This window comes from Lichenostomus cassidix, chromosome 22, assembly GCF_008360975.1.
Source record: "Lichenostomus cassidix isolate B80296 chromosome 22, HeHo_3.0, whole genome shotgun sequence".
Lineage (NCBI taxonomy): Eukaryota > Metazoa > Chordata > Aves > Passeriformes > Meliphagidae > Lichenostomus > Lichenostomus cassidix.
This window is the reverse complement of record NC_139502.1, coordinates 1,581,122-1,607,163: the sequence shown is the minus strand read 5'-3', so window position 1 is coordinate 1,607,163 and position 26,042 is coordinate 1,581,122. Positions and strand designations below refer to the sequence as shown.

At 58.2% G+C, this 26,042-nt stretch overlaps 1 protein-coding gene across 2 annotated transcripts in view; it reads left to right on the top strand.

Annotated features, from left to right (window-relative positions):
• PEBP4 (phosphatidylethanolamine binding protein 4) overlaps window positions 1–20,861 on the top strand; it is a 68,449-nt gene extending 47,588 nt beyond the window's left edge. Inside the window, exons 5-7 of one of the 2 annotated variants that reach the window (XM_085080734.1) lie at window positions 13,778–13,823; window positions 14,767–14,883; window positions 20,462–20,861. In XM_085080734.1, the coding sequence (XP_084936860.1) occupies window positions 13,778–13,823; window positions 14,767–14,883; window positions 20,462–20,553 (255 nt within the window). In that variant the 3' untranslated portion in view covers window positions 20,554–20,861. Of the gene's footprint in view, window positions 1–10,836; window positions 11,221–13,777; window positions 13,824–14,766; window positions 14,884–20,461 lie in introns of those variants that run through there. The other variant, XM_085080731.1, reaches the window with a different exon arrangement.
• The last annotated feature ends 5,181 nt before the right edge of the window (window positions 20,862–26,042 follow it).

The window sequence follows — 26,042 nt, the reverse complement described above, 5'->3', positions numbered from 1 at the left end:
TTCCTGGCTTTCTCCCCCGGTTTTGTGGAGTTTGGCGTGGCCTGGAGTGGAGCCTGGGTTTTCCCGGGGTGGTTGGGATGCTGAGGCGGGCTGGCACTGCCTGGGAGGTGCTGCTGGATCCCGAATAAATCCCGAATGGATCCAGGAAAATCCTCTGCTCTGGCTGGGCACCTGCTGAGTGTGAACCTCCCAGGGCCATATCCCAGTGCTAAATCCCAGCCCTGCATCCCAATCCTGAATCCCAGCTCTACATCCCAGCCCTGCATCCCAGTATTTCATCCCAACTCAACATCCCAGCCCTGCATCCCAATATTTCATCCCAATATTTCATCCCAATATTTCATTCCAGTATTTCATCCCAGCTCTGCATCCCAGTATTACATCCCAAAATCGCATCCTAATCCTGCATCCCAACCCTGCATCCCAGTGCTCAATTCTGGTCCTGCATCCCAGTATTACATCCCAATATTGCATCTTAATCCCTGCATCCCAGTCCCAAATGTGTATCCCAGCCCTGCATCCCAATATTTCATCCCAAGCCTGCATCCCAGTGCTCAATCCTGGTCCTGCATCCCAGTATTACATCCCAAAATTGCATCCTAACCCTTCATCCCAGCCCCGAATCCCAATCCCAAATGTGTATCCCAGCCCTTAATCCCAGTGCTACATCCCAGTCCCAAATGTGTAACCCAGCCCTGCAACCCAACACTATATCCCCTTATCTCACCCCAAAATGTCTCTTCATCCTTTCCAAGAGACTCTTCCCACTTTCCACCCTGTGCCAAACGTTGGATAACAGCAGCCACCTCATCCCACCCGCTCCTGGCTTTAATTTCCCAGGAAAACCCAGCGGATTTTGGGCATGGCTCATCCCCATCCGGCCACATTCCTGCAGGATGCTCCCCGTGCCACCTGTGGGCTTCCAGCCCTGATTCCTCCTTCCCTGTGTGCATCCCTGAGCCTTTCCCATGTCCCTCTGTGTCACTGTTGAGCCGCTAGCAGAGGAAAAGACCCGGATTCTCAGCGTGGCATAGAAAAGAGAGCTTTTATTATTTAATTCCAATTTATATCGATTTTTCAGAGGTCACTCAGATTGGTCAGTCAGAAACCTCCCCCCTAGGCCTGACTGGCCAGGCCTGAACTGCCCAAATCTCGAGACACTGTTTTTAATGACATCCAAACTTTATCTTTGTTTATAAAACACAAGAAAGAATTCTCATGGGAAAGACCTGTGCTAGCCACACCCCTGTGTGTTCCCGATGTCCCCTGGTGTCCTTGGTGGCGCCAGGTGGATCCAAGGCGCTGTCCTCCCAGGAGCTGCTCCAGGCTCTTCCCATGGCTCCTCCAGCCTCCCTGGTGGGGATGGAGGACTGGGAATTCCATTTCCAGCCCCCATCTGGCAGCTCCCAGGTGCTTGGGATCCAAATCCGGCAAATCCAGCCCTTCCCAGGGCTGGGAATGTCACTTGCTCCTCGCTGAGGTGACAAGGTCCAGTTCTGCCCTTTCCCTTTGGGAAAGAGCACACATGGAATGCTGCTCACTCTGCTCCTGGGGACACCAGCCAAGGCTCAGAACCTCAGGTGGGATCCCCCCACACCCCAGAAACTAGTAATTAATTTATTAATAAATAAATTCACCTGGTATGCAAATACACTGGAAAAAAAGAAAAAAAAACCCCAAACCTCCAAAATCAAGCACCCAACCATAAAGTCACCTCATTTTGCTTCAGCCCAAAGTGCCATCCAGGGCTCTGTGGGCAGTTTTTGGGGCTCTGCATGTTCATCCCCAATCACATCCCATCCTGCAGTGGGAACACACGGAGCATCCCAATGGAACACCTTCCCGAGAATTCCCGACCTCCCAGCACCCTCCAGCTGGGGTTTTTTTCCCCCTTTCACTCCCTTCTCCAGCAGTTTGTTTCCCTGGCTCTCTTAGTCACCAAGGTGAGGCCCTGACAGAGACACAGACATCAAAAACAAGAGGTGATGAAACGCCGGGAATAATTAAGTTGCACTAAATCACCGGGCCCGGCGGAACGCTGCCAGGGAGCTCGGGAAAACTGGAGCAGCACAGAGCCGAGCTATTATTAATAATCACCAGCGCCCTGGCGAAAAACAACCCCCTTTGCGCCGATTTTTTGGGAAGGATGGGGAGATAACCTCCAGCAGGGCGCGGTTTGCTTCCCGCCGGGATGTGCGGCGCGGAGCGAATATCCCGGGATATTCCGGCTCGGATCCATCCCGGGCTGAGCCCAGAGCAAGTCTGCTCCCGCCGCGGATCCTCCACGCAACCCCGGGCCTTACGTAAGGGCAGCTTTATCCGCCTGCCATCGGGGCTCGGCCCGGAGCTCCCGTTCCCAGCGTGTGGGCGACCCGCTCGCCCCGGGCTGGGAATTGCACAGCTCGGCCTCGCTCCACGCATGCAAGCGGCTGCAATTCCCGATGGGCAGCTGATAGCAGGCCGGGCTGGCAGCTCCGAGTGTGGAGGGTGTTTGGGATGTGTTTCCCGCCGGGATTTATCCTCGGGAAGGGTTAGGTGTGCAGGATTTGCTGCTCAACTTGGTTGTGGGATTTAAGGACCAGGAATTGCTGCTGGAGGTGCTGGTGGAAGGGATGCTCCGGCTCCCAAAAACCTGGGGTGTCACTGTGGTTTTGGGGTGAGAAATGACACTTTAGCGCAAAGATTCCCAAAACCGATGGCTTTGCCTCGTGTGGTTTTAGGGTCTGATCCCATTTGGCTCCATCTCTGCAAAATCCCAGACAGGATCAGAATTTTTGGGTGATTTTGGCCGTGGGTAAAGCCTGAGCCTCAATTCCCACCAAATTTCATCAGGAGAACCATCCAGACCTGGTCAAAATCCTCCCTGGCGGGCTAAACCCGAAGGGTGTCGAAATTTCGGGGAGCTGTAAATCTCGTGCGTTTGTAAAAATCTTTAAGCCTCTGTCTGCAACGCGCAGGTAAACCTTTAATTCCCTGACAATGCCGAGCTAACTCCCAGCTAAATCCTTAATTCCCGTGCACCGGAGCCCTGTGGCTTCGCCCGTCTGCAGCCCAGGTCTCGTCTGCAGCATCCAAACCCTTTGGATGTGGAAAAATCCCCCCAAAAATAACTGGGGCTGGAAAAATCTCCCCAAAATAGATGTGCCCAAGGTCCTGGGGCTGGAAAAATCCCCCCAAAATAGATGTGCTCAAGGTCCTGGGGCTGGAAAAATCCCCCCAAAATAGATGTGCTCAAGGTTCTGAGGCTGGAAAAATCCTCAAAAAATAGCTGTGCCCCAAGGTTCTGGGAAAATCCCCCAAAACCAGCTGTGCCCCACATTTCGGGGCTTTTGCTCTGTTGATCAAAACCTTGGAAATGCTCTTGCACCTCTTAAAAATAGGAATTAGGATGAATCCTGCATCCCTGCAGTGCCCCGAGGTCACAGCATGCAGGGGGACAGGGAAAAGCCACCAAATTTGGGATCCCAACCCTCCCTGAACCCAAACCCCGTCGGATGTGCAGTGTGGGAACAATCCCATTGCTGCTCCAGCGTCACCAGCAGCCGCTGACAGACTTTCCCCTCTGATCCAACCGGATCCGATCCGATCCCGGGGCGATAGGGACAGGGGCCCCATCCAGGTGGAGGGGACAACGAGGAGCCCGACGGGTTTGGGAGCTCGTCAGCGCCGTGATGACAGCCGGGCTGGGATTGGGATTGCTCCACGCGGGTCCCAGCCGCTGGCAGGACGTTTCCCAACCCGGAGGAACCTGTATGGACGACCACCCTGTCTTGGGCAATTTTCCTGACTCAAGATCCCATCCCAAATCAGCAGGAGATGGATCTCTGCTGCCTCTTACAACACAGCTCCATCCAAACTGGTTTTCCCATTAATTCCTCTTCCAGTTTTTTTTTTTTTTTAATCCTTTTTTGGGGTGGCTTGGGGTGCTGTTGGCTCTTTGGGAGGGTTTTGGTGCTGCCTTGGCTTTCCTTGGGTGGGGGGCTAAGCCCATCCAGCACGGATGTGCCAAAATTGTGTCTTTTGTGACAGAATTCCTGAGGCAGGAGGGAAAGGAATGATCCCTCTGGGAACTGGGCAGGTAGGACACAGGGAGGGACAGTCCAGTAGCCTTTTTTTAACATTAGTGGCCCCAAATATTGACCTGGAGCAAATCCAGAGGACAACACTGCGTTCATCCCTTTGGATTTACAGCTGATTTCCAAAAGGTGAATATTTTTGTAGATGAGTGAGAAGTTGCCGATTTATTTCAGTGCCCAGCAAATCATAAAATTGTAGAATATCCTGAGCTGGATATCATAGGGATCAAGGATTATGATCCCAGTGGGCTAAACCCCCTTCATCACCCACCCCAAATATCAGTGGAACCCTCAGCAGCGATTTCCACCTCGCCTAACCCACTTAAAAATCAATTTTGCCATCTCGGTGACAACCTTCCGCCACCTCACCTGGGTCCTGCCAGGCCCTGCGGCAGGTCCTGGCAGCTGAAGGGTTACTGGGCCCCATCTGCTCAGCTCCCCATTTCACAAGGGCGGGTTTGGAGTTTTACTACAAGTTTCAGACAATGAAGGTGTGTCTGCGCTCCGAGCCTCGTTTGCCCGTTGTGTAGGCGTCGGGTTCAGCGCCGTCTTGTCAACACTTGAATATGTTGAGCATCACTCACGGGGCATTCTGTAAGAAACCTATTAAGTTAATTACCGAGGCTGTGTGTGTGTGAGAGAGAGAGAGAGAGCGTGTGTGCTGCTCCTGTAAAAAATTTGGCTTTCTTCGTTGCAAGACACTTGTGATGCAAGCCCCGGGCTCTCGGTGTGATGACATCTCGTCTGCTGCTGTAACTGAGCCGGGGCTCGGGCGAGCTGCCTGCCGGGGAGGGGGGTCAAGGGGGGACCCCCACTTGTCCCGCCTTGGGGACACTCACATGGACGCGGGGACAGGCTGGAGTGTCGCTGGGTATAGCCCCCCGGGGGGGATTGGGATGGAAATGCTAAATCTGGGGGGGTTTGAACTCAGAGCATCTCTGGGGGAAGAGCAGCTCTGGTTGTTGGGTTTTTGCATTTCTGCTCCATCCGAATTCCTGGGGAAATGCAGTTTCATGGAATGGTGGAGCGGTTTGGGTTGGAAGGACCTTAAAGCTTCCAAACCCCATCCAACCCAGCCTCGGACACTTCCAGGGATGGGGTGACCACAGCTTCCCTGAGAGACCCCTGGGTTTGGGGACAGGGCTGGGAAGAGACCCCTTGGACTCTAGATTTTCCCCACCACCCTCAGGTGGCCCAAAATAACCACCCTGGAAGTGGGGAGCCGTTCTGGGAGGTCCAAGGTTTGTCAAGGGGATGGAAAGAAACTCCCTGGGGTAGACACCCCTTCTGCTTTTCCTCTCGCCGCCCCCAAAATATGTACAATTAAAAAAAAAAAAAGAGGTTTTCCCCTGGCCGGAGCCCCAGCCAGGGCAGGGAGCGCTGGCTGCCGAGGTGGTTTTTTTTGGGGAATTGCACAAACAGCCCCCGGCGCTCACACGCGCCCCAGGTAGGGCGGCTCAGCCCCCTCCTTCCAGCATCCCACGGGAGCGCGGATCCGGTGGACTTTTATGGAAGAAAGGGAAGTCCATGGCACCGCCGGAGCGGCTTTGGCAGGCGAGCAGCAGCAGCGGCGCTGCCGTTAACCCCTCGTCCTCCTCCTGCTGCTCGGGTTGCATTTTTGGAGGGGTTTGGGGCTCCGCCAAGAGCCTGCAGGTCACGGGATGCCCAACAGCCGAAAAACTCAATTAAAAAGGCGCATTGGGCTCCTCATCATCATCCGAATCGACTCGAAGGCTTCCTGAGCATCCCATCCTTGCAGAGCACCCCCTCCCCGAGCAAAACCCCGAGCAGCGGGGAAAAGTGAGCAAAACTTCACGCTGCTCCAGAGAAAGACGTTTCCGGCCGGGGTTTCTCCCATCCCAAAGGGCAGCTCTGGACTCTCCCTCCGAGCGCTGCCAATTCCAGCCGTCAGGAAGCGGCGTGGGGGTGGTTTGGGGGGGACGGCGAGGCTGAGCCCGCGGCCGTCCGGATGCGCTGGCGGGGGCCAGGCGGCTCGGTCCCCTCCCGGCAGGGGCTGTCGTCATCGGGGGGCGAGGGGGAGACTTTTTGGTCAGCGGAAGGAAGGGAAAAGCAAAAAAAAAAAAAAAAGAAAAAAAATTAGGAAATAAAAGGGGGGAAAAAAGGAAGAAAAAATAAAACACCCCCGGAGGAATAAACGAGCCCCCCAAGGCCGCGCTCCCGCTCCCATCAGATATGGGAAGCCGAAATAGCCGAGCTGGCGCGGAGCGGGAGCAGGGCTGGCACGCGCGGGCTTTGATCCACCCCCGCGCCCGGGAAGGTGCCTGGGACGGGGATCAGACACCCCGGGGAGGAGGAATTTGCAGAGGAGGGTTTTGCGGCACCCCCGGAGCCCCGGCAGCCCCCCCAGCCCGGCTGGCAGGGTGGGTTTGGTGTCCTTGTGGGAGTTGGGGTGGGATGGGCTCAGCCCAAATCCCAAATCCCATCGGGATCTGTTGGTGGTCATCGCTGGGTGCAACCCTCCAAAATGACCCACAGCACGGCCAGAAGGTCCAGGGAGGGGATTGTCCCTCTCTGCTCCGCTCAGGTGAGACTCCACCTGCAGCTCAGGGTCCCCAATGTCACCATGAACTGCTGGAGTCCAGAGGAGAACAAGGAGATGCTCTGGAGCCAGGCTGGGAGAGCTGGGCATGTTCACCTGGAGAAGGGAAGGATCCAGGGAGAGCTCAGAGCCCTTCCAGGGCCTAAAGGAGCTCCAGGAGAGCTGGAGAGGGACTGGGGACAAGGGATGGAGGGACAGGACACAGGGAATGGCTTCCCACTGCCAGAGGGCAGGGAGAGATGGGAAATTGGGACGGAATTCCTGGCTGGGCTAGAATTCCCAGAGAAGCTGTGGCTGCCCCTGGATCTCTGGCAGTGTCCAAGGCCAGGCTGGAGCACCATGGCCCAGTGAACAATGTCCCTACCCACGTCAGGGGTGGCACTGGATGGGTTCCAATCCCTTCCCACCCAACCCATTCCACGATCCCAGCCTGGCTGTGTGGCTCAGCAGGGAGGACTGAGGCCCACATGCCCCACGGCCATGGTTATTGCTGCTGACCACAGCCTGCACAGTGGCAGCACCAGGAATGCTGCTGCTTCCCAACCACCAAAGGCAATCCTCCCTGTCCCCAGAGGTGACACAACAGCAGAGCCTCCCCACGGACACATCCCAACGGGAGGCTCCAGCTCAGGCTCTGCTCTCATCCGCTCAGAATTCGGGCTACGGGCCTTTAAATGACTGAATTAGGCAAAATTTGGTGTTTCTCCAAGAATCCTCCGGAAATCTGCTGCTGGAAAAGCAAGCTCATCTTAAAGCTACACGCAGGCAGGGCGAGAGAGTTTTCCACTCTCAAGGAGTGGGATGGAAAAGACCTTTCCAGTCCCACCCAGCCCTTTTCTCTGGTCAGATCAAGCTTGTTCTCCATGGTGGAATCTCAGGGGATTTGTGGAAACCTCTCGTAGTTCACCTTTCCTGGGAGTTTTTGCAGCATTTTGGGGGTGATTGGGGCATGGAGGGAGCCAAGATCTGTGGGGTGGATGGAGGGAGATCCTGGGAAGGATCTGGCTGGTGACAAATCCCAGGGAGTTAAACTCCAGGAAAATGGGCGTTGCGAGTGGCATTTGAGCAGTGCCACCCTGTCACCTTCTCCTTCTGCCCCTCGTGCCTGAGCCACCTCATCCCTTCCTCCTCCTCCTCCTCCAGATCCAACCCCAGCAGGGCAGCATCACCCGTTATCCCACCGAGGAGGTGGAGGATGCTCCAGAAGGGTCCTGGCTGGGTCCTGAGCAGGACAAATGTCACCCCAGCCAGCAAATGTCACTGGCCAGCAGCAGGCCAGTGGGTCAGGGTGACTCATGCAGGAGCCAGCTCGGCCAGGAGCTCACCGGGAATTGCGACAGAGCGGGGCTGGTGAAGGCAGCCAGCGCCGAGCCCGGAGTGCAGGCAGCTCCCAACACACCCCTGGGGTTGCTATCAACATCCCTGTTGTTCTTAGCAATCGCATCCATCATTCCTCATCCCAGTTTACAACAGAGGCCCAGGGGAGCTGGGGTGTGACCGATTGCAGGGCTCCCCAAAAGGGGCTTTGGGGTGCAGCCACCCCACCTTCCCGGGATCCAGAGGGTGCACAGCCCTTTCCAGGACCTGCTGCAGCCATCATTTTATTCAATCCTCATTTTATTCAATCCTCATTTTATTCAACTTCCATTTTTTTTCAATCTTCATTTTATTCAACCTTCATTTTATTCAACCTTTGTTTTATTCAACCTTCATTTTATTCCACCTTCGTTTCATTCAGCCTTCATCTTACTCAACTTTCATTTTATTCCATCTTCCCCTTACTCAACTTTCTCCCTTCAGCAAACCCCTGGTGCTTCCCTGCCGGGGATGCAGAGGGAAGGGGCAGCAGGGAAACTCCTGCATGAAGTTTTTTGGCAAATCCAGCAGTCTTGACTCCCAAACCCAGCAGCCTCGACTCCCAAATCCAGCAGCCTCGACTCCCAAATCCAGCAGTCTTGACTCCCAAATCCAGCAGCCTCGACTCCCAAATCCAGCAGTCTTGACTCCCAAATCCAGCAGCCTCGACTCCCAAATCCAGTGCTCCAGCCCACGCCGTGAGTGTTCTGGCAAAGCCACATTCCCCGTGCCCTCCCACAGCAGCTCACTGCACTTTTGGGACGACAGCCCAGCATCCTGCATCCCATTTCCCCCCCCCACATCTGCAATCCCACAGGTGTTTTATTTAAAAAAAAAAACAAAAACCAACAAATCCCTCTCCTTTTTCAACACCAGTGTTTTGTCTGAGGTTTCAAAACCCTCCGAGTGTCATCACAGCCTCCGCCCCGCTGGCTGGACCCCTCACCTACATCCTGCAGGAGAGGTGCAGATGGGCACAGCAGCCCTGCCAGCAACGCCTAAGCCGGGCAGGGATCTGTCTCTCGCTGGAAATCCACCCAGCACAGCCTCCCTGCTTCCAAACGGGAGATCCTGGCAGTGGAAATGCCATCCTCGGGCTGCCAGGAGGGAGGCAGGAGCCTGGGAAGGTCCCTGCCGGGGATGGTTGGGGTTGTGGAGTGCAGGGTTTTGTCTTTAGATTAAAAAAAAAAAAAAGCCTTGCAAAGAGCCAGGCACGGAGGTGATTTATGTTTATTTTGCTCAGTTAATAACCCGTGGCACATCTTCCCCTGCGGCGTTAGGGTGGATCAGACAAAGCTGCATTTAAATTACAACCGTGCCCGATATTTATTTTTTAATATATTTTTATGGTCGCCTTCCCCATTTGTCGTGAGCTAGAAAAAACGCCCAGGCGGTGCCAAGAGCTGCCTAAGGATCCTAAAGGCTGTGGGGATAAATCCTTGGAGTTCAGACCCTGGAAAAGTGGGAGAGGCTGTTCAGATCCGTGTTGGAGCAGTGACACCCCTGGGCCTGTTTCAACCTGAGCCTCCTAAGGGGACTCAGGGGTGACAAAGGGACCTCAGCAAGTTTTCCCAGGAGTTCTGATGGGCATGGGAGAGTTTTTTGGGATGAGGGTGTGCAGTCAGTGTTGGGGATGGGAAGTCCTGGCGCAATTTTGGGATTGAAATCACCCGGTTTTGGTGTAGCTGTTCCAGTGTGGATGGAGACGTGGGGTGACTGTGTTTTAGAGCAGGGAAATGCTGCGAATCATCCCTGCCTCAGGTCTGGGATGGCCTGGGCCACATCTCCAGCTGTGCCTGGGGAGCGAAACTGGCTCTGAGCACAAGGCCAGGGCCCTGAGTCATGCCAGGATCCAGGAACTGGGGCTGCGGGGAAGCACCCGAGGATGAGGTTTGGGGTTGGGAAAGCTGGGCTGCTTCCAGCAGGAAGGGGAGGTTTCTCTGGATTTGGGGTGTGATGGCATCCAACCTCTGCAGGGTCTCGTTGTTAAGTCATTCCCGGCCCTGGGAATGCTGTCAAACACTTTGGAGGATTCCAGCAGCCAGGAGAGGTCCTTCCCCACCAGACCTTCCCCATCCTGGCTGGAGGTGACTTTCCCACCTTGGTTCTCCCATGAACTCCTTCTGCATTTCTCCACATTTTCCTCTCTTCCCCCAATTCCATTCCTGACGGAGAGACCACGACAACCCGGTGGCATAGCAAGGCTGGCATAACGGGATGTGACACTTCTCGTCACAAAAGGACTCGCAGGGTCGGGGCTGACAGGCTCCTTCGGGCACCACAGCCCGGTGACAGTGATGGGAACGGCGAGGGTGGGCAGGAGCCGCGCCGGCAGCGAGAGGGTCGGGGTGGCGTGGGCGATCCAGAGCATCCCGTGCCCCAGATCCAGCGCCGGGATGGCCCTGGAAGCGAGCTGACGAGCAAACAGGCGGCTGAGCTGGGAAATGCCAGAGTTTGGGAGTGCTGGGAGCTGGCCGGGCCCTGCCCTGCTCTCTCCTGGCCTCCCTGAGCGCGGGGATGGTTGGAAGGGAGAGTTTCTCTTGGACCGGCTGCTTGCTCACATGCTTTTTGTTGGAAAGGAGGACGAGCCTGAATGTTTCTGGGAGCTGGGCTAGGAGTGGTGCTCCCCACATTCGGTGGGGAGGAGGAAACCCCAAAACGTTCACCTTCCTCTGCAAGGACACGGCGGAACAGACCCACATCCACCTGCAATTAGCATCCCAAACCTTCATTCCCTGCTCCAGCCTCCTCTCCGCTCGCAGGGAAGCTGGGTTGCCATCCCAGCCGCTCTGCCCTTCCCGGGATGCTCCCGGAGCCAATTCCTCCACGCTGACCTCGTTACAGAGATCACAGAAAGAGAGGAGAACAACTCTGGGCTCCCGCCGGGCCGCCTTTGAAGCCGTGAGGAGCAGCGCAGGAGGAGCGCCGGCTGCTTGGGATCAACTTTCCCCCCTGGATAATTGTTGGCTAATCCCCACGGGGTGCAGCCCCCGCACCTGGCTGAGCCCCCCCGGTGTCCTGGGGTCCCCCGGGCCGGGTTGGGACGCTCCCAGCGAGGCAGGAGCAGCCCAGCCCTGCTCGGCTGCACTTCCCCGGGTCCCATCCGTCATCTGTTTGTCCTGGTGCCCTGCCAGCGATTGTGCCGATTCCCACACCCACTTTCCATAACCCTCCGTCCTCGCCCGGGCGAATCGCTGGCGAGAGCTCGCCACCCATCCCTTTCCCCTCCTCTCCGATGGGATCAGACACGTTCTGGAGAGGGGGAAGAAAGGGAAGGGAAAGGGGGGGAAGAAAACAAAAAAGATCAAGAGGAAAACACGACGTGACTCACTGCCTTTAATTTATTTGTGTTTGTTTGTTTATTTATTTATTCCCCCCCCCCCCCACCCTCCGCTGCGACGTGCAGGCAGCGCCGATCTTCCAGGGAGCCTCGCTCGGTGTCCAGGGATGAGAGGGATAAAATTTCCCACTCTTTTGGCCGTGGAAAAGAGCGCGGAGAGGAGCTCCTGCCGCTCAGACCGTGCGGCACAGATTTTTTTTCCAGGCTGCCCAGGTCTCTGCACGAGCACCCCGCGCCCCGCCAGCTCTCGACACCAGCCGGCACAGACCGGAGGGTGGGAATATCTAATTCCACCTCCTACACCGTGTCCTCGGCAGGGGAAAGAGAGAAAGAGGAGATGAAAGGCTGGGAAGCTCAAATGGTGTCATTAGGAACTATTAATGCGCTCATAAAAGGGCATTAATAAACGCGGCGGCTCATCAGTGTCCATTAGCTCGGCTCGTGGCAGGGATCTTCGGGAGCTGCCGGAGTGTGATGCTCCCCTCGCCCTCACCGGCGTGTCAGCGAAGGGGAAAGGGGCTGGAGGGGGGGTTTGTTCCTCCTACAAACCATTCCCTCCGCAAAAAAAACAGGAGAAAATGTCGCAGGGCGTCACACCCGACCCTCCCAATCCCTCCCGCATCCCGGCAGCCGTGCCCAGAGCTCGCTCCTTGCTCCCAGGATGGCTGTTTACTATTAAAAAAAAAAAAGGAACAAGGCAGGGTTTGGAGCTCTCATCCCTACTTTCTCCCTCCCGCCCTCTTCCTGTTCTCGCCTCTTAAAAAAGGAGCTTTATCCTTTGACTCTCCCATGCCCGGGGCTAGCGAGAAACCCGCAGCATCTCGGGGCGAGCAGGCAGCCCACATCAGCGGGCAGGGAAGCAGGGAGGAGGCCCGGCCGCTCCCGATAAGCCCATGGCAAAGCCAGGAATAGCAGCGCGCTCCCCGCACGGCAGCGTTGCCGCCAGGAGCGGAGAAAAGCCCTCAGCCCCTGCCTTTGAAGAGCTGGGGGCTGGCAGGCGGCCCGGCGAGCTCGGCAGGATGAGCTCGGGATGCTCCAGGAGCTTCCCCCGCCGGGCAGCGGCACAGCTGGGCGAGCAGGCGCAGCTGGAGGGCTCGGGCACGTGCGCACATCTGGGCGGAGGAGGCACGAGCCCGCGTGGGTGGGCGGCGCACATCTGGATGGGCGCTGGTCGAGCGTCTGCACGGGGCGGGTGCGCGCAGCTGGATGGCGCCGGGCTGCACATCTGGGCAGGGACGGAGCAGCCCCAGCGCCTCGTGTGCCACTCCAGCACCCCTGGGTGCTTCTCCCCCCACATCCTGCGCTCCGCCTCGCCCTCCCCCTGCGATCCCAGGCATCCCAACCATCCCAAATCCCTGCTCATCCCCTCCCTGTCACCGGGAGATTTTCGGCTCCGGCTGCCAAGGTGGCGAGCCAGCGTCGGGGAGCCGATCTGCAGGGATGTGAGCGAGATCTGAGCAAGATCTGAGCGAGATCTAGGCGAGATCTTGGCTCCCCCGGTGACCTTTGGTGCGCCAGGGGCAGCTGGCAGGAGGTTGTCACCGGCCGTGACTCAGTGAGGAGCAGCTTCCTTCGGAGGGAAAAAGGGAAGCTTTGATCCCGGGGAGCCGAGGCACCGATCCCCGTTCCCCGCGTGCACTTTTGCTGGGAGTTTATCTGAGGCATCTTTTTTTTCGGGATAATAACTCCCAGGGCAGGTTAGGACGGAGGAGGCCTGGCAGAGGAGCGTGTGTGGGCAGGACTGGAATAACGGGTGCCGTAGGAGAGGATTTACGAGCGCTGGCGGCGCTGGGAGGTTGGGAATGGCCGGGAATAGCACAGCAGGTCAGGGGTGAGGTGGGATGTGCGGGGCCGGGAGCTCCTGGTGTTGTCCCTTTGTCATCCATCCAGCCCCCACAGGATGCTGGGTGTCCCAGCAAAGCCTCCCTGCTCCCGGGGAGCATTCTGGGATGAGGATGGAGAGCCAAACCTCCAGCGGGACTCGCTCTGAGTTTCTGTTGAGAGCAAAGCCAAAGCTTTACCATGGGAATGCTGGTGGGAATCACCACAATCCCACCTGGAATGGGCCAACTCTCCCGAATGCCAGCGTGCAGAGCAGCACTGAGGTTTTCAACGGAATTATTGTGGTTTTCCTGCTGTGCCACAGCCTGGATCCCCAGAGCATTGATGGTCTCCTCGTACAGGTGACAGCAGTGTCACCTGTGTGCCAGTTCATTGTGGATCGAACCCTAAATCCCAAATAGCCAAAGAAAAGCCCCAGAATGCTGCTTCCCACCTAGAGAAGTCACTCCTGCATGATTTTTACCAGGAAAACACACAAAATGTTGAGAAATTAGTCCCTGGGGAGCAGTGGGCACAGCCAGGCAGACAAGAGTCATCCATCCCACCTTGTGATTCTCCTGAAGATCCCAGTTTCATCTAACTTCCCTCTTTTTTTCCTTCCAGGGTTCGGATCTGAGGACTGGGAAGATCAAAGGGAGGGTCCTGACAAGTGAGTGCAGACCCCCAGTGAGGGGTTGGGGTCTCGGTGAGCTGGGACGAGGGGGTGACAGCGCTGGCTGGCATGGGCACAGCAGGACACGAGGGGGTGACACGAGGAGCTCCCCAGGGCACAGCTGGGGTGCTGTCTGAAACAGGAGCCACTTTTTCTCTTATTTTTTCTAGAGACAAAAGTGGTTAAAAAAACTCCCCGGTGGTTGGAAAGGCTCCAAACCAGTGTAAAAGAGGGGGGAGGGAAGAAACCCCAAAAGAAAGACACAAGATAAAAGCGGGTGAATCCCAACAGCTCCTGTGATGTTGCACAAACAAAGACTTTCAGTTCAAAACGGGCCAGACGTGGCTCGGGGAGGTCACACCCCGGGGGAGAGGGGCTGGGGGCTCACCGGGCTGCAGGTGACAAGTCCTGGAGGAGCTTCAGCCCTTTGGTGTCACATCCTCCTGCCCCTGATGGAGACCTGATGGCTGTGCTGTCCATCCCATGGATGTCCCTTTTCCTGGGACAACCAGTCCTCCCTGTCCTCACCAGCCCCGAGCCAGCTGCAGGCCCCACATCTGGGCAGCTGTGCACTGCTGTCCCCAACTTTGGCTGTGCCTGGAGCACGGTGTGAACCCCAATAGTCCCTTGAAGTGCCCCAGGGGGCTGAGGGTCTAAGGTTTGTCCCCACTCTGCAGGTCCCCTAACCAGGGGAAGATGGGGAAGGGGTTCGGGGGAATGCAGGGATGGGAAGAGGGATGGAGGAGAGCTCGGGGGGATCCAGGAGGTGGTGAGGGACTGTTTTGGGTGGTCACTCTGCCCAGGGAACACCTGAGCAATTCCCGATGTGAGGCCCCGCGGTGGGAGGGCTGATCCCAGCCTGGAGGAGGGTGATGGGCGCCTGGTCCCGGTGGGAATCGCGGCTCGGAGGGATGCTCAGCCCTTCTCCTCTGCACGCCAGGTTACATCCCGCCCAAGCCCCCGCGCCACAGCGGCTACCACCGCTACCAGTTCCGCCTGTACCGGCAGCCGGCGCATGGGAACATCGCCCTGAGCTCGGACGATGAGGCTTCGCTGGGTAAGGACCGGCTGTGCCCTCCATCCCCGCCCCGAGGGGCTTTTCCGGGGATGTGGGCAACTGGCAGGCTGGGGATGCTCGCCTGGTGCAATGGGATCCTTACAGGGACACGGATGAGGTGTGAAATCCTCGCCAGGCAGCAGAAACCCTTGGAGAAGGTCTGGTAACGGCGTGGCTAGCGGGATCGGAAACGGGGAGAGATGCGGGGTGTGAAATCCAACCCTCGCTGGCACATCCCCCCCAGCCCGGGCCGAGCCGAGCCGAGCCGAGCCGAGCCGAGCCGAGCCGAGGGAGTTGCATCACCAGCGCCTCGGAGCAGGAGGATAAGGATCAGCCCTGGAGAAGGTTTAGCAAGGCATTGCTCAAACCGGGCTGACACAACGCCCGCCAACTCCCTTCCACTGCCTCCTCCCAAAATCCTGCACGGCAGGGATGGAGCAGCCGAGACCCCCGAGACCCCTGGGCACCGTTCCTGCTGCTCCATCCTGGGGCACTGGGCATCCTGCAGGACCCCCGGGCTGGGCCAGGATCCCTCCTGCCCGGTGCCACGCGTGGGTTCCTCCCTGCCCTGCCTGGAACTCGGGGCTCTGTGGCTCACGTGGCCTCCACAAGGGAAATTTCAAAACTTTCCCAGCCGGGACCACATGAGCCGAGCTCGACGGGCAGGTCAGGTCGGTGCGTCTGGGCTGCGCTGCCTGACTCACGCCGTGCCTGTTAACCCACACCGCACTGCCCAGAGCGGGGGGCTGGCTCTGGGGGGCTTTGGGACACCCCCTGACCCCCCCGAGCTCGGGGCTGCGGTGTTCATCCCAGCACGGAGAGGGATGCAGCTGCCGCGAGTCTCCCTGCGGGTTCTCCCTGCCTTTGGCTTTGTTTTCTGGCTCATTAGCTCTGCTTCTTAATGGCACCGCTGATGTCACCCTCCTGCCAGCGGAGCGGGACGCCTCCCGGCCCCTCATTCCCGAGGACTCACTGAGGAGGGGACTCCGTGCTGTCCCCACATTCCCACCGCAGTGCAGGAACACCGAGACCCCCACCAAGGAGCTTTTTCTGGATAAATCCTCTTATCAGCAGGATTTGTGCATCCAGACCCCCAATTTTACCCACCACCCCCCTGTCCCCGAGGCGTGGGGTGACAGGGCATTCCTCACCCGGGGCTGTCTCCATCCCACCCGAGTTTCCCAGACCTTTCTGCCCTTCCCGGGAAAGACCCAGCAGATATTTTCCCGCAACATCCGATGCCTGAGCATCGTTAGTCAGGCAGCTGCGGGGGTCTGGTGCTTGAGGAGGTGGTTGAAGGTTATTTTTAACCATTTCTCCACTGCATCACATCCCTGGCCTGTCCAGCGGGTGCTGCTGGATTGAGACACCGGCAGCCCATCGTCTTCATTCCCAGGGAACGAGCCCTAAAAGCAGCCAAAGGAGGAGATTTTGGTGTCGCAAGGGTTTTAAATAAATCCGTCCCCGAGGCAGAGGGATGAACGATCCGCTGGTGCATCCAGCCCTGCACGGCTGAGCCCTGCGGTGCAAAGGGGGAGAGCAGCAAACACCTTTGGCAGCGGGTGGGAACAAGGAGGGGTGACCCCAATCCCAAAGGATCGGGGATGAGAACCCAGCCAGCCCCTCCGTGGCTCTGCCTTGCTCCTCTCCCGCGGTAGAAGCCATGCAGATTCTCCCAGCAATGCCGCAGGCACAGTTCCCATCCTGGCTTGGAATTTCCCATCTTGTTTGGCCTCAAACGAACCCTTCTTGCTGCTTTTGCTTTGTCCTGCATCAAGCAGCAGCGACTTCTCTGTCTCACCGAGTTTGGGGTCACTAAATGTCACCAACCCTGGAGTGGGACATGTCCTGAGCGGGCACAGGGAGCAGCACTGGCCCGTTCCAGCCTCGGGATTCATCCCCCTGCAGTGCTGCATCCCCGTGCCGTGCATCCCTCCCTCCGGCACAGCTCAGCCCCACCGCAGCGCTTCTGCTCAGCTCCCGGAGAAATTCCCTCCTGGCACGGGATGTGTTTTGGAGGCCAGACCAGGGAATGTCCCTGGCCGAGCGTGGCCGAGCCGGGGGAGGTGACAGCGCCAGGCGGGATGGCAGGAGCTCGGCCGGAGCCTCCAGAAGAGGGCACTAAACCAGGACCTGCCCGTGTCGCCTGTCCCCGCTCCTGGACAAGGTCCCTGGGAATTCAAACCGCGAGGGGCAATGGCGAGTGTGGAAAACAAATCGATGGTTTTTCTCCCTCCTTGCCTGGCTGTGCAACGCCAGCAGCTCGCAGGGAGTGAGGACATTCCCGGGGCTGCTCCACTGTCCACCGTGCCGTGGGGATGTCCCGGGTGGGATGGCACCGATGGGGACAGGTCGGGTGCTGGAAGGGCTGCAGGATCCGGTCACATCCCCCTGGCGCTGGTGGCAATGTGGAAATCAGTTGTTTGCGGCCGAGGTGTTCCTCCAGGACGGCTCTTGAGCAAAAAACTTGTTTCATCAGGGGAAAAAAACCACCCTGATCCCTCCCCGAGAGTGTTTCTGATCAATCCCGGCAGCAGCCGGCTCTGTGTGACCTCGGGGCAAATAACACAGAGCCTCAGTTTCTCCTCCAGACTCTGATCCACTTCACTTTTTGGCCATGTCACTGAATTGCCACCAAGCACCAGCTCTGTCCCTAATCAGGACAGAAGGTGGGGACATTTGGGTGTCCCCACGGCTCTTCCTGCCGCTCTCCCCACTTCCCTCGCAGCAGGGAGTGTTACAAGCCGTGGTTGTGTTTTGGGGAGATGGAAGATAATAATTCGTGGCCTGTGAAATGTCACAGCCGCCGTCGCATCCCGAGGCGGCAGAGCTCGCCACAAACCCTCAATCCGCGGGAAATTCCTCAGCCAGGGGAATTCGGGCACCCACCAGACCCTGGCTGTGGTGTTGGGGGGTTGAAATTCCCCCACAGCTTTCTTCGAGGGGGATCTTTAATTAGGACAAAATCTTGAGGCTTGATTGCACCTCAGTAATTGTCCCACCAGCTTCAGTGAGCAGGGGAGATGCTCCAGCATCCCCAAACCCCCTCCTGCCCTGGAAACACGTTTCACAACCGGGAATGGATTTTTTTTCCCTCCCAGAAATTTTGCCTGCGGGAAGCAACAAGTCCTTCGGGGATCGGGGAGCGGGATGAGCCCGGCCAGCCGCCCTGCCCGTGGCTCCACATCTCCAGCTCCCGATCAGGGCCGCGGCATTTACTCATGAGCCGACCTTGCGCGCCTCCGATCCGATCCACCCAGCTGGAAAATCGGGTTGGACTGGGCCCCGGCGGGGAGGGAAAGGCTGCGGCTGCGGCTGGGACGGGAGGCGGCGGAGGGCTGCGGGGAGAGCGCGGTGCCGGCCCGAGTCGCCGGGTGTCACTTGACGGTGACCAAAGCAGCTGCCGGCCTGCCGCCCACCTCCGCCGGGACATCATTAATCTTGGCAGAGAAGCATCAGGGCTCCCATCAGGAGAGCATCGCTGATAAATTACAGCCGGGGGGCCGGGGGAGGAGGGGAGCAGCGTTCGGAGTGTGGGCAGGAGACAATGGCAGCGCTGGGAAAGCTGTGAGATCACAGGGATGCCGAGCTGCCCGAGCCCGGCGGTTGCCTCGTGCCTCAGTTTCCCCATCGGGCGCTCCGGGCTCAGGCGGCCGCGCACGTGTGGGTGTCAGCGGGCACTCCTCTTCCTCCGGCGGGTGCTCAGATAAGGGCCGAGTGGGATGATATAATCCTTTGGGAAATGAGCTTGAAAACGGACCAAGGCGCGGATGAAACGCCCTATTGTTGTGCGGCGGGGAGAGGGGACAGCGGCACCGCGACCTCGGCTCCTTCCCCTGCTCCGTGATCCCAGTGACTCACAGTCCCCAGCCCCGGCGGCCAGCTGGGGTGATCTGGGACGGCTGGCACAGGGATGTCACCCTGCGCTGGGGACTGGGATGGAACACCCGCGCTGGGAATGCACCCCAAGGGTGGGATTTGGGGTGGGTCTGGCATCCCCCCGGCCATCCCCCCTTTGCTGCCCCGGGGTTTTCCCTGCCCTGCAGCGCCTGGCACAGCCGGTGCCACGGCAGGTAGGAAAGTAGGTCAGGAAAAACCCATGCCCCACGCGCGGGGCGAGAGCCAGGGCCGGCGCCTGCAGCCCCGCAGAGGCTCTGCCTCCCCCGGCTCCTTTCATCCGCGCCTCTCCGGGGGCTCGGCGAACATCAGTGACAGCTCCGGCACCCCTGGGAGTCGGGGGTGCCGCGTCTCGCTCTCACCCCGCTCCCGCGTGGCCCTGGCTGCTCTCCCGTGGGCTTTTCCCAGCGCTTTGAAACCCTCCGGATGAAAGGCGCCCGGCAAAGGCTGCGGGCGCCGCGGGAGCAGCACCCCCCGAGGCCACTTCCCCTGGTGCCACCTTCACCGGGACCCCCAGCGCTGAGGGGGCTGGGATGAGACCCCGAAGTGAGGAGCTGCCCTTCCTGCCTGGGTGGAATCCGCGGGTGGAGGTGTTTGTGGCTCTGTGTCCAGCCTGGCAGTGACCTCAGTGAAGGACAGTGGGCCTGTCCTTGTTGTCATCTTGGTTTGGCTCCTCGGAGGGTGGCAGGGGACACCTGGGACCCTCCAGCAGCAGCCTGATGCGTTCCAGCATCTCATCCCAGCTGGAATGAGGGATGCAGGGTCCTTCCCGAGCATCCCTTGGCCTCCTTCCCGAGCCTCCTGCAGCTCCGGGAGGTCACAGGGAGCGCTGCTGTCACCACGAGAATCTCCAGAGCTTTTTTTGGAGCTCAGAGCCCGAGGTGGGGAGCAGGTGGGAGCTCCAGCAGCTCCCCAGGCCATCGCCACCCCACGCAGGTGATGCAGCAAGCTCAGGTTTTGCTCAGCACTTTTGCAAGAGCAAAGGGGACGCTCTGCTCCAGTCGGGGCTGAGATGTCACAGCAGATAAGGGCTGCCAGGCTGCCGCCTGACATTAACGAGCAGCCAGGAAGAGGAGAGGTTTCAGATAAACAACGGGCCCCTTTCCCCGGCGTGAGCTGTTTGGCTGCCAGGGAAAGCCCCTGGGCTCACAGCAGGATGCTCCAGCAGCCACCAGCCCGACCCTGGCAGGGCACAGGGGGATTTCTAGCCCCAGGTATGAGGGAATCCCTGCTGCCCTTGGCCCTGAAGAGGGTTTCCCTGCTTGCTACGTGGGTAAAACCACAGCAGGATCCAGCACGAGCTGTCCCTGACCTCGGGGATGTTTGGGTCAGGGCAGGGAGAAAGGGAGGAGGGTCAGGAATGAGAAGCCCCCTTGGCTCCAGCAGTGTGAGGAGCAGCAGCTCACTGAATGCCCCTGAGGGGCACAGGGGATCTCCTGTGACTCGCCCAGGGGATTTCCAGCCAGGCCACCCCCAGGGTGGGCTCGTGGGAAAGTTTGCTCCAAAGGTCAGTGGGCAGGAGAGCAGCCAACCTGGGGACACTCAGAGCTGGGGTCCCCACGGCTCCCTGCTGTCCCCAGGGCCTCCCGGGGTGTGCAGGAAGTGGTTTGGGGCAGAGCAGCAGCCTCACGGGGCTGCTCCCCTCTCCAGCCCTGCTCACCCCCTTTTCCTCTCTCCCCAGGCGACTGGGACTTGAGGGAATTCCTGGAGGAGTTTGATCTGGACCACGCGGTGGCCTCGACGCAGTTCCTCACCAAACACTACAAGGATTGACTGCGGCCATCCCCACACCACAGAGCCACCTCTGCCCGGAGCAGAGAGGACCCCAGGAGCCACCGAGGATGAGCCCACCCTGCTCCCAGCCCGGATCCAGGGCTCCAACCCCAACCCCTCCTCTCCCAAAGCCGAGTTCTCTTGCCAAGAGGTGTCCCAGCTCACCTGGGTATCCCAGGAATTATGGCATCACCCCTTCTCCTCCTTTCACCCCGTTTCTGACCTGACCCCCTGCATGTCCCCCTGGCACTCTGGGGACTTCGACTCGAATGCCTGCAGCTTCCCAAATAAAATTTGGATGGAGCACACGGAGCTCCGTGCTGGCAGTGAGGGTGGGGAGGTGGGGCAGCACTGGCATTTTGGGATCTGCATGGGATGACCCCTGTGGGCGATGGGAGCAGGGGGTGGCCGGCCAGAGCCTCGTGGAGGTGACCCCAGGAATAGCCAGGAGGGCACAGGGACAGTGGTGGCCATCCAGGGGTCCCTTGGTGGCACCACATGGGAACCAGGCACAGAACCAGGCACTGCCCAGGCCCTGCCCTGCCTTTGCCCTCAGCCCGTTCCTCTTGGAAAGCAAAACCAAAATTAAAGGCATAAATCAGCAGAGCTCTGCCTACTGGCCACTTAGCCGGACCTCCCCTTTAATTAGCTCCTTAATTAGGCTTTCATCTAAGGCTCAGTTCTCTCCGGGGCTCAGATTCACCCGCCTGCAGGTCCTCCTTGAAGCACATCCTGATGCCTGCGCTGTGACAAAGCTGCCTCTGTCCTGCCCATGGCCAGGAATAACAGAACAAACCACGGGGAGCAGGACCCTGGGACATCTTGTGGGCATGGGGAAACTGAGGCACGAGGGAATGACTCGCTCAGGGCTGCACAGGGAGGGCTGGGATCCTGCAGAGGGGTTGTGATGCTCTGCTTGCTGCACCTCAGCTCTGCATCAGTGCCTGGGTCTGGAACAGAGCGACCTGACCCCGAAAAATCAGGTCTGTGCCATCCTGCTGGTCACCCTCCTGGGTCCCTGGCAGAGAGAGAGGATTGCAGTCCTGCCTGGGGGTTTAAACAAGGCTGGGATTTTCCCTCCAGGAAGTGGCTGTTTGCCTCGGAGGGGCTGAACCACACCAGGGTCCTGCAGAGCTCCGGGGAGGATCAGGATATCCAGGAGGGATGCAGGAGCAGCATCCCAGCTCGCCCCGGGCACAGAACGCCGGGTGAAGCTGCAGGAGACAGAGGGAAAGAAAGCAACAAAAAAAGGAAGCTGGGTAACACCACAGCCCAGGGAAAAAAACACGAACCCCACTGCCACCGGCGCTAAGATTAGCAGCAGAGGAAATGACACTGCGAGATGTCATGGAAGTCTGCTAAAGTTGGATTTCTCCTTCTCTTTTTCTATCCCTGCCCTCGGAGCAGGGTGTAATTGGCCCGGCAGGTCGCAGCGAGGCTCCGGTGTAAATGAGAGGTCATGGCTCTGCTGACATCCTGCAGCCAAACTCCATCACCCTTCCCTCCCTGCCCTCAGCTCCTCGTGGCTGGGGGAGTTATTTTTGGTGGAGAAAAGGCAATCGGATGTTTATCCTTCTAGGAATTGTCACTGTCATTCCTGGGTTTAATTGGAGATGAGAGGAGGTGGATGCACATCCAGGATTGGGAACACTGGGAGAGAGAGCCCAGAGTGATCCACTGCCCTGTGGGACACTGATGGGGTGGGAGTGGGATGGAGAATGGGAATGGGGATGGAGATGGAGAATGGAATGGAGATGGAGATGGAGAATGGGAATGGAGATGGAGATGGAGGTGGAGGTGGAGGTGGAGATGGAGATGGAGATGGAGATGGAGATGGAGATGGAGATGGAGATGGAGGTGGAAATGGGGACAGAGATAGAGAATGGGGATGGAGATGGGACGGAGATGGAGATGAAGACAGAGATGGAGAGGGGAATGGAGATGAGAGGACAATGGGGATGGAGATGGGGATAGGGATGAAGAATGGAAATGTAGATGGGGATTGGATGGAGAATGAGAATGGGGATGAGGATAAAGGTGGGGATGGAGATGGAGATGGAGGTGGAGATGGAGATGGAGATGGAGATGATGGAGATGCAGATGGAGAAGGAGATGGATACAGGGATGGGGATGATCTGAATCAAGAACCTACCCAGATGGCTGCAATATCCCTGTGCAGGGATGATCCCTGCTGTGCCACAGGAGCACTGGTGGCCTCGTGTCAGGCCCTTGGGCCACTCAGAGCTGCAAACACAGCAGCCCCAAGCCACAAACTCTCACTGGGATGCACACGAGGCCTCCACGGCGTGGAAAATATTAATTGTGGTTTTTCTGGTTCGCTTTTTGATTATTTAGAAAGAGAGAAGGGAAAAACTAAGAAAGGAGGAAGCCACGCACAGTCACTTCATGCTGGTCCCACCCCCTTTATCTCTCCTTCCATTCGCTCATTGCCGGCGCGGGAGAAAAAAGAGAAGCCGAGCCTCTCAGCTGCCTAAATGTAGAAAGTTTTGCTTCTAAATCAGTTTGTGATGGAAAGGAAACACGTCACGTCCCTTGGGGAAGTGGCTGGTTTTGAGCAGCCAAAACCCCAGCGCCGAGTGCTGCAATGGAACAGCCCAGCACTGAAATAGCTCCACTCTCTGTTATTGTCACCCGGAGAAGTTTTCTCGCCGTCTACGGGTGTCATTTTTAGCCTCCAGAGGAAGTTTTATTTGTATTTGTTACCTCGACTTTCCACTGTCGTGGCTTTTTGGCTTTTTTTTCGCGTGAAGGGCTGGGAGAAAACAGAGTGGGGTGAGGTTTGGGGTCAGTGGGGTGCAAGGTGGGACCTGCAGCACCAAGGGCACTTTCCAGGTGTTCCAGTATGGATTCACCAGCCTTGCAGAGCCCACCTGAATTCCAAGGCCACAAAACCATGGAAATGCAGAATTCCAGGGATTTTGGGGGGCTGTGAGCTCAGCTGAAGCCAGGCGTGGCTGTGGGATGGATGCAGCTCCACTTTGTTCCCCCAGGATGGAGCTCTGAGCTGGGTTTGGGCTCTTCCAGCCCCTTCCCAAAGCAAACCCACCCACTCCATGGGATGACTGAGGCAGAGGAGGACTTGGAGTTTAAAAAAAAAAATAATAACGAACTCGTGAAAATTGAGTGTTCCTGGTGAGCAACAGCAGCACATGAGGGGTGTTCCTTCCCAAAACTGGGCTGGAGGCCAGCAGAAGCTCGTGCTAAACACAATCCCTAAGTCAACAGGGCAACAATTACCTATTTTTAATGATCACTGCAACAATTAATGGAAGTCTCAGCCCCTGCTTGAAGAGAAACAGCCCTAAGACTGATGCAGAGCAAGAGGCATCTCCCCTCTGGTGGGGAGAAAATGCAGATTTAGGGCTGGGGGATCTCAAGGAGGAGAGACTGGGGGACACCCCTTGCACCCCCAAAGCCTAGGTGGCACTTGGGGATGCCACAGGGACAAGCCAGCTGCCAGGAGCTCGGCAGTGCCAGGCAGCAGCTCCCCCTCTCAGCCGGGGACTTGCTCAAGAAGGGATTAGCAGGATCAGCTGATGATGATCTAAGCGCATAACTATATCAACCTATGAATTAATTACTGATATCTCACACCTCGGAGCGCCTCTATCTGCAGATCTCTGCGCTCCTCAAGCGTTCCCTGAGCTAAGCCCGGCTGCACCCCCCCGGGAAATAGGTCAGGAGGGATAATCCCCACGTGCTGCTGGGGACAAATGGCACTGCTGATTTTGGGTGCGACGTGGGAGAATCCCCCGGCCAGCTGAGCATCACAGCCCCACGGGATGCTGAGGCAGCCGGATCCCCACGTCAGCCGCGGGGTGGGTGACGCTGGGATGAGCCAGAGGAGCTCCCAGCCCTCATCCTCGTGCTGGGGACACAAAGAGCCCCCAATCTGGGGGTCCCCACATGCCATGGGGGTGGAATGGGAGCTGGCGGCTCGGTTGTGCTGTCCCGGGAGCCGGGCGGGCCCTGGGAGAGGCACCTGGGCTGAGCAGGAATTTAGGGCTCCTGAAGTAATAGGGCAGGCAGGCGAGGCGAGGATGGGGACATGTCCCCACCTCTGTGCCTGTGCCAGCAAGGGGCACCAGGGCCAGTCCTGCAGTGATGGATTCATTAATTAGCAGTGATTCATTATTATTTGGGCCCCCGAAATGGCGTATAATATCAGAGTGCCCTGCTGGAGCTGGTTTGGTTTGGGGGTCCTGGACCCCCATCCCGCTCACTGGGGCTGGACCAGCACCCTGGGATGCAAATTCCAGCTGTTCCTGAGGGAAAGCAGCAGCTCAGCTGTGCCCAGACACTGCCAGGCACCTCGGGCTGAGCATTCAAGGGATGCTCAGCGGGGAGAAACTCAGCCCAGGTTTTGTTTCCTCTTTCAGCTGCACCCCGAGTCGGTTTGGGCTGGGTTTGTCCACGGCACTGGGAAGCTCCCAGCCTCTCCCACTCCTCCGGGAGCCACGAGCACCTTCAGATGTGGTTTTCCCCAAAACGCTCCTCCGCAGAACAAAAAAAAACCCAACGCTTTTCTGATATGGTGGTCCCAACCCACCAACCCCGCTCCTGCCCAGGAGCTGCCGTGCCCTGGCGCTGCCCTGTTTATCCCAGCTGGCTGCGGGAGGATGAGGCGGATGCCTGCCGGGTTTAGCATCCCAAGGTGTGGTGGAAAGAGCCGCACGGCTCCGCGGCCAGCACGGACGGACTCGCCCCGCGGCCCCGGGCCGGCCTGCCCTCACTTGTCGGCAGCTCTCGCTTCCCATTCCCTGCCCGCAGCCCCGGCGGCTCCTCAGCCAACCTCACATTTCCTCATTGCTAGGAAATGGCGAATTCCCCCCCGGGCTGGTTTCAATGGCTCACGGATCCCTTGCCTTTGGCCTCTCCCCGGTTTCTCCTGCAGCCCGTCGGGAGCAGCGCTTTTTCCCAGACACGCAGCCTTTGGAATTCTGTCTGGGAGGACAACCATCCCCTCAGTCAGGACAGTGAGATGGATTCCCCCACGCTGGATTCTCCCCTCTGTGCTCTCACAACACCGAGCCCTTTTTCCATTCGGTCCAGCAGATTTGGGGGTTTCTGACGACCTTTGCTCCTCTCCGTCAGGGAATCACTCACATCCCGAGGGTTGTGTCACGGCACAGTTCTGGGAGCCGAGATTTCAGCATCCAGTTCCTCTTCTGTTTCTTGGTTTTGCACTAAAAAAAGCCTTCGTGGTCCCTCTTCGCAAACCCCTCCTGGGGTCACTCCAGGGCTGCTGCCTGGGGCCACCACGCCGAGGTTGTCACTTGTCCCATAACCTCATCCTTGGGTTTGCAGCCTGATCCCTGGCTGGAATCCCATCCTTCCCACCGCTGCTGCTCCCTCAGGACCACTTTCACTCTGGACCTCCTCGGTAGTTTTCCTGCTAATCATCTCCCTCCTTATCTCCAGGTCACACTGCGCCAGCTGCCACCGCTATTGTTCCCCAGCTGGATAAT